This window comes from Humulus lupulus, chromosome 7 (assembly GCF_963169125.1).
Source record: "Humulus lupulus chromosome 7, drHumLupu1.1, whole genome shotgun sequence".
Taxonomy (NCBI): domain Eukaryota; kingdom Viridiplantae; phylum Streptophyta; class Magnoliopsida; order Rosales; family Cannabaceae; genus Humulus; species Humulus lupulus.
Window position 1 is genome coordinate 192,289,319 of NC_084799.1, and position 7,463 is coordinate 192,296,781.

At 34.8% G+C, this 7,463-nt stretch overlaps 2 protein-coding genes across 2 annotated transcripts; both read left to right on the top strand.

The window, feature by feature from the left end:
• Positions 1–300: 300 nt before the first annotated feature.
• LOC133788995 (coniferyl alcohol acyltransferase-like) lies at positions 301–2,303 on the top strand. Its single transcript, XM_062226697.1, has 2 exons — positions 301–781; positions 1,075–2,303. Exons 1-2 carry the CDS (start codon positions 332–334, stop codon positions 2,140–2,142), a joined length of 1,518 nt encoding a protein of 505 aa, XP_062082681.1. The 5' UTR covers positions 301–331; the 3' UTR covers positions 2,143–2,303.
• A 3,360-nt stretch (positions 2,304–5,663) lies between these two features.
• Positions 5,664–6,626, top strand: LOC133790066 (uncharacterized). The gene is made up of 3 exons (XM_062227653.1): positions 5,664–6,092; positions 6,213–6,311; positions 6,402–6,626. Exons 1-3 carry the CDS (start codon positions 5,916–5,918, stop codon positions 6,498–6,500), a joined length of 375 nt encoding a protein of 124 aa, XP_062083637.1. The 5' UTR covers positions 5,664–5,915; the 3' UTR covers positions 6,501–6,626.
• Positions 6,627–7,463: the final 837 nt, after the last annotated feature.

Genomic DNA, 7,463 nt, shown 5'->3' on the forward strand with positions numbered 1-7,463 from the left:
AATATTTATTGGTTGCAAATAAATGTACTTTAGTCACCTTTTAAAAATTATAGATTTAAAATTTTTAATTATTGCCACAAATAATTTATTGCGACTAAAGTATAATTTGTCACATATTATGCCTATTAGTATATCTAGTCACAAGTATAAAAAGTTGTGACTAAATATCAAGTTTTTTTCATCTGTATGTACACACCAAAGAAACATTGTCTAAATAATTTTTAAGAATTTAATAAGCATTAATTAACGCTTTCACACATTCAACAAATCTCTATAAATGATGGAAAAGAAAAACGAACTAAGCAAAAATTCAACAAATCTAAAAAGAAAGATGGGTTTAGGAGATAAAGCTAAACCATTCCCAGTGGAGATAATGAAGAAAGAGGTGGTGGCACCCCTACGTTCTTCGACACTACTCCAAGAACATTGGTTGCCAATGTCCAATCTCGACCTTCTCTTTCCGTCGCAACTCAAGTTCGCGGTTGTGTTATGCTACAAGAATCCTACATTGGGCCCTCAAGCTTCCGAAAATGGCGATTCTTTTATTAGTAGTTTGAAGAAGAGCTTGGCTCAAGTTTTGGTACCCTTCTATCCACTAGCTGGCGAAGTGGTCCAAAACTCCGTCGGTGAGCCTGAGATTTGGTGCAACAACCGTGGTGTTGAATTCATTGAAGCCTATGCAGATATTGAGCTAAAAAAGCTCAACTTGTACAACCTTGATGAGAGTTTTGTGGCAGGCAAGTTGGTGCCAGAGAACAAGCATGACATTCTTGTTGTCCAAGTATGTCTAGTGTGTTTTATTAATTTTGGTTTGAATGTGAAAATATATAACTATATATATACGTACCTTATTTTATTTTATCTTTTAAAGTACATTTATTTATATATGTATATGGGTTTGTTTACATATAAGGGGTCGGTTTATTACTTACTAGGTATAAAAAATTATTTATAAATTGAGTGAAATGTCAAAATTGATCACTATAACAACAACAACAACAACAATAATAATGATGATAATATAATTTTGTAAGACACATGCGTGACACTTTCTCTTACTTGTTTTCATTACAGTTAACAAAGCTCAAGTGCGGCAGTGTGATTGTGGTGTGCTTATTTGACCATCGGATAAGTGATGGCTACTCAGCCAGCCTGTTTATGGTATCATGGGCTAAATTCGTTCGATCTAGACCTCTCAGTTATAATAATCATCCCTCATTCCGACGATCTTTGCTAAACCCTCGTCGTTTTGGCTATATTGACACCTCTGTCCATGACATGTATGGTAACCTTGTCACTACTCCTGAAAACACCTCTCCAAGCCTACTCGACGATGATCCTTTTATCATAAGTAATCGCCTCTACTATATTAAAGCTGAACATATCAAGCACCTCCAAACCCTAGCTAGCCTAAACAACAACAACAACGTAACTAAGCTTGAGACATTTAGTGCCTTCTTGTGGAAGTTGATTGCAAAACATTCTTCATCTTCTGATAATAAGGAAAAGCTATGTAGAGTGGCCATTGTTGTCGATGGTCGGAAGCTATTGGCTGGAGATGGAAGAGAAGATAACGTGATGAATAATTACTTCGGAAATGTCCTATCCTGTCCATTTTGGGACAAGAAAGTTAGTGATCTTAACAGAGAGCCACTCGATCAAGTTGCCAAACAAGTTCATGAGTGTTTGGAAACAGTTGCAATGAAAGAGCATTTTTTGGGAATGGTAGATTGGGTAGAGTCACTTCGTCCAAAATCAGGAATATTTGGCTTATCCAGCTACAAAATGGATGATGAGCGATCTATTATAGTCTCTTCGGGGCTGCGATTTTCAATTGTAGAGGTCGATTTTGGGTGGGGTAGACCCATTTTAGGGACATTTCAGTTTCCGATGGGGATGCGAACAATGACCAAAGGTGGTTACGTGCTCCCGATATTGATCCCCATTGGCAATGGTGATTGGGTAGTGTACATGCACCTACATACATCACAGTTGGAGTTCATAGAGAAAGAAGCATCTAATTTTCTCAAGCCATTGACTTTTGATTACCTTAGCTCAAGGGTGGAGCAGCACATGGACCAGCGCAGCAGGTTGCGGCCGTACCAGAAAAAAGAATGTATAAACATAAATAGTAAAATATAATTTCTATGTGGCTATATATTTATTCCAACTAGCTAGGTATGCATGTAGCAGCTAATGTGGCTTGATATGTCATTATTTACACATGCCACATGAAATAAATGTAGTATATTGGTAAAGTTTTAATAAATGTGTGTAATATACACTACTACAAGAAAAAACAATGTTCAGAGGCGACAATATCAAGAGCGACTCTATGTCGCCCCTTATATTGGAATTATTAGAGGCGACATGTTGTTAGTCGCCCTTAATATTGGAAAACAATAGCAGAGGCCCTTATATCGAGTGAGTTATATTCATATAATACATTAAGTTTAAGTTGTGTAATTTCGTATATTCAATTGTTTAACAGCATATTTATAATTGAAGGGAACATTTTAATTGGATAAAGACCAAATTTCCATCCAAGTCAAGGAACTCAAAATGGTTACAAGACGAACATTATCGAACTTTTAGTAGTTGGATTGAACAAAAGGTAAATTGTGTTGATTATTGAAAGTTGTCATTAATTAGTACTTAATTACAAGATGACATTTTTGGTTGTTTTTGGTATGTTGATTTGATAGGTTGTGTGAGAATTACAAAACACATCAAATAGGGTTTCAGAAATTGTTAAGTGGATTTCTTGAGGACCTTCAGTTAATGTCATCAAGTTTTCATCATACATGATTAACGGTACTCTATTTAACACTAGGGAGCGCGATAACAACAGAAACACACAAAACAGTGGTGTTAGCCTTGTTGCTAAAACTGTGCAAGTCTCTAGTGCAAAAGATAAAAATCTAGTTGAATGTGATATGACTTTTTATGGAGTAGTTAATGAAATTTGGGAGTTAGATTATATCACAACTCGAGTACCTGTTTTCTTTTGTGATTGGGTGAAAAGTGACAGCGGCATAATATATGAAGATTTTGGTTTCACATTAGTTAATCTAAATCGAATTGGGCACAAATCTAATCGATTTATATTAGCTTCACAAGCGAAACAAGTATTTTATGTGAATGATCCTTCAGACACCAATGGTCAATTGTTCTTCCAACGCAAACAAGAGAATGGAACATTAAAGATGGTGATTTACATGATATACCTCTCGAAGAAGAACTTGTCACATTCACCGCAATAGAAGATAATGACGAAGTTGATGATGATTGTATTTGTTTCCGTGAAAATGGTGAAGGATTGTGGGTTGATGATAATGGGTCTTGAGGTACCATTTAAGAGGTTTCATATGTTTATGATATGTGAAATTCTTAGTTGTTATCACAATGTGTTTCATCTTTTGATTATGAGTGTCCAAAATTGTTATAATAATGATATTTATGTTTCACAGATGGAGGCTGATCCTTTTGGTAGTAGTTCTGATGAGGGAGAGCAACGCCCTCATTCTCAGTCAGTGGAGCAAGAAAATAAATCTGTGAGAGGACGTACATGGATGTCTAGAAACACCAAAAAAAGGAGTGAAGGACATCTTACTCCTGTTGAATACAATGAGTTTGGTCAACTAGTGGGTGGATCTAGAAGTAATGTTTCATCACAGCTTGGATCAGTTGTTCTAGCAACTGTGTCCATCAACATTAACAGTTGGAAAGATGTTAGTGTGGTGGATAAAAATAAAATATGGGACACAATGAAGGTATATTTTTATTAATTATATTTCATTTAATGTTTTCAAAATATATATTATTTTGATAATATGCTTCTTATTACTTTCAAACTTGCAGAAAACTTATGATCTGGACCCCAAACAAAAGCAACAGATGTTGAAGGATGCGGGAAAGTACTTCCGAAATTGGAAGACTAATCTTACTAGGGTACACGTTTACGACGCTTTGAAAAAATACCCAAATGAGTTCCTGCCAGCTTTTCCATTTGGATTTGAGAATGTCGTAACTCCGGATGAATGGTTAACGTTTGTGAACTCAAGATTAACTCCCGAGTGGCAAAGAAAGAGAGAGGAGATGCAAAATTATCGAGCACTGAATAAATACAATCACAACCTCTCTAGAGGAGGCTATGTGCGTATTGAAGAGATGTTAATGGAACAAAGTGGGAAAAGTCTGACTGAACTTGATGGGGCAGACTTATGGAGCATGGGTCGTCGGAATGCAAAAGGAGAGCTCATTGGAGAGGCCTCTGAGATTCAAAAAAATATTGTATGTGCTCATATTTAATAATGTTGATATGTCAAATTATTAGCTTATATATATAACTTTCTGTGAATATTGTTTCATAGGATCATTACCGGCAACTCCAAGCTGAGGGTAAATGGGCACCTGATGGCCCTGATGATGTGCTGACGAGGGCATTGGGCACTCATGAGCCTCGAGGACGTGTTAGGGCTGGAGGACACGGCGTGTCCCGCTCAGTATACTGGAATACTCCAACACCTACCTCAACGAAAAATAAATCAAAAGCCTCTTCTTCGAATGACGACATTAGAAAGGAATTTGAAGAAAGATTTCGAAAACAAGAAGAAGAGCATCGTCAACAAGCACAACGCCTAGAAGAGCGCCTTCAGCAAAAAGATGAGCTATTGAGAAAATTATTGGCCCAACAGAGCGGGTCAGGATCTAACGTTGGAGTCCCACCAGTGCCATCATCATACTATGTGCCCGACCCACCAGTGCCACCACCGCAGGCGTCCTACTATACTCCAGACCCAGTAGTGCCTCAAGCAGAACACCACATTGTTGCACTACAACTGCTTTTACAAGAGGTAATTAAACTTTCTTGAATATTCTGAAACCAAATAAATTTCTTTACTGCTTCAACATGATTATTTGTATATAATATGTTTCTTACGCAGGGCCGAGCATGCCAATTAGCAATTGGTTTGGTTTCAAACATTGTTGCATCAGGTACACTCATTGAAAGAGAGGCAGGCAACAACTTCCAAGTTATGATTACGAGTGTTCTTAAGCCAACCTGTCCTCTCCCTTTTGCATATCCTGATTTGGACATGTACATAGTTGCTCAGGCCATTGGGACGCCAATAGCGTGGCCTAAGGATTTTGTCATTATATCTGAAGATGTAACTCATGAGGTGATGCCATGTTTTTACATAATTATCTTTACAATTCTATATTTGTTTGTAATTTTTTTAATTGTTGATATAATTGTATACAGACTCCCTCTACAAGTAGGACCAAATCACAACGACCAAGAGCTCCATCAACACAACAACCTCGAGAAAGAAGACGACAACAAACTGCTCCAACACAATTGGCCCACACTCCATTGGAACGATTACAGAATATCGTATCTCATTGGGATGATGGCTAATGTGTCAATCTAGGCATAGAGTCTGAAGTTTTTGATCAGGATATGTCTCACTGTTATATATTTAAGGATGACATACTTCAGTTTGCTCAAAAGGAGAAGATTGGGCAAGCAGTACTCGTCAGCTACATGAGGTATATATCTCACAAATAAGTTTGTTCATTTAATTTTCTAATTTGATTTATTCATTCATATAACAATTTTTCATATTTTTGTATTAGGTTCATTTACAGATATGTGGTACAACAAGGTCGCCAAAATAAGTTTTTATTTGTCAATCCTAATATCGTCGCCACTCAAGGGAGTTCATTCGACGATCGTGTTCAGAATCTGTTCAGACGTTGCAATGACGTAAAATCAAAAGAACAAGTTATGCTTGTCCCTTGGAACCATGGGTAAGTTTAAAAAGTTGTCATTTTTCCGACCCATATCAATAATTTCTTTGTTTAACATTTGAGCTATAATTTTTTTGTTTTTCTTATACAGTGAACATTGGATGTTGCTTATTTTGGCACCATATGCATATCATGTTTATTGTTGTGATCCGGTGAATTCAGAGCTAAATAACCGTGAGGAGATTGTATCAGTGATCGTCAGCACTTTTAATCTTTTTTTCTCTATGAATCTTCCTGATGTCGAGATCCCTGATACTCTACGCATTAAGCAACCTCAGGTAAGTATCTTTAGCAGAAATTTTTGAACATTTATAATAATTAAGTAGAATAATATGTATGTATTTTTTAAAAAGTTTCAATTTAATAATAATAAATTACTCATATTTTTAAATAATTAGTGTCCACACCAACCGGAAAATGTGGCATGTGGATACTACTTAATGAAGATGTTGAAGGATTTGATTGAACATGCGAGTCCTGGGCATTACTTGAGAACGGTATTATTAATTAAAATTTACAAATTATTTTTGAAACTATAAATGTAATCAAATAATTAATTAATATATTTTACTTTATATTTCTTCCAGCTAACAAGCACATCATATACAGAGGCACAAATTGATGAGTTGCGACAAGATTGGGCGACATATATGTTGTCGATAATCCAAAGTTACCGACCTCGTTGATAGGTTTTTTTTTAAAAATTTTTTTACTCTTTCTTCATACACAATGCAATATTTGTTCATTTTGAATATTTCTAACAAATATTGTATTTCTTGTATATATCAAACAAATATATTTTTTTCTTTCAATTTAATTGATTATTAAATTAATTTAAATTTAGATTAAAATAATTTCAATTTAAATTAACATTATTTCAATTTAATTGATTATTAAATTAATTTAAATTTAGATTAAAATGATTTCAATTTAAATTAAAACAATTTCAATTTAAATTAATATTATTTCAATTTAATTAATTATTAAATCAAATTAAAATAATATTAATTATAAATTTATTTAATTTATTTTTTTTAAATGTGGGAGACTTTCAATGTCTCCCATTGGGAGACGTGGGAAGTGACTCACCTCTCCCAATGGGAGATGTGGGATGTCTCCTAGGGACTTCCCACGTCTCCCATTGGGAGAGGTGAGTCACTTCCCACGTCTCCCAATGGGAGAGGTGGAAAGTCAACGTTTGACTTTCCACCTCTCCCAGTGGGAGACGTGGGAAGTGAGGCATGTCTCCCCATGGGAGACGTGGGATATATACCTACAATGACCCTAGCAACAACGTCTCACTAAGTGGGAGACATTGTAGACTTCCAATGTCTCCCAATTAAAGTCATAGAACCTCTATTTTGTTGTAGTGATGTGACACATTTGAATCTTTTTTATAATAATTTTCCATATATGTGTCAAATAAATATATAGAACATTTTCTTACATTATTTGTATTAATAAATTACACATTTATATATTGATAAAAATATAAAATAAATATAGAACACATTTTCTTACATAATTTGTATTAATAAATTACACATTTATATTGATAAAAATATCAAATAAATATGGAGCAATTGTTTTTATGTACAACACATACACATATAATTCTTACATATTTTGTATTCATAAATTATACATTT

Bases quoted from the DNA above. Each gene is read 5' to 3' on its own strand.
- LOC133788995 (XM_062226697.1), top strand. From the start codon at position 332: ATGGGTTTAGGAGATAAAGCTAAACCATTCCCAGTGGAGATAATGAAG. The intron at 782-1,074 runs GTATGTCTAGTG...TTTTCATTACAG, and splicing joins ATGACATTCTTGTTGTCCAA to TTAACAAAGCTCAAGTGCGG.
- LOC133790066 (XM_062227653.1), top strand. From the start codon at position 5,916: ATGTTGCTTATTTTGGCACCATATGCATATCATGTTTATTGTTGTGAT. The intron at 6,093-6,212 runs GTAAGTATCTTT...TTAAATAATTAG, and splicing joins TACGCATTAAGCAACCTCAG to TGTCCACACCAACCGGAAAA. The intron at 6,312-6,401 runs GTATTATTAATT...TATTTCTTCCAG, and splicing joins CTGGGCATTACTTGAGAACG to CTAACAAGCACATCATATAC.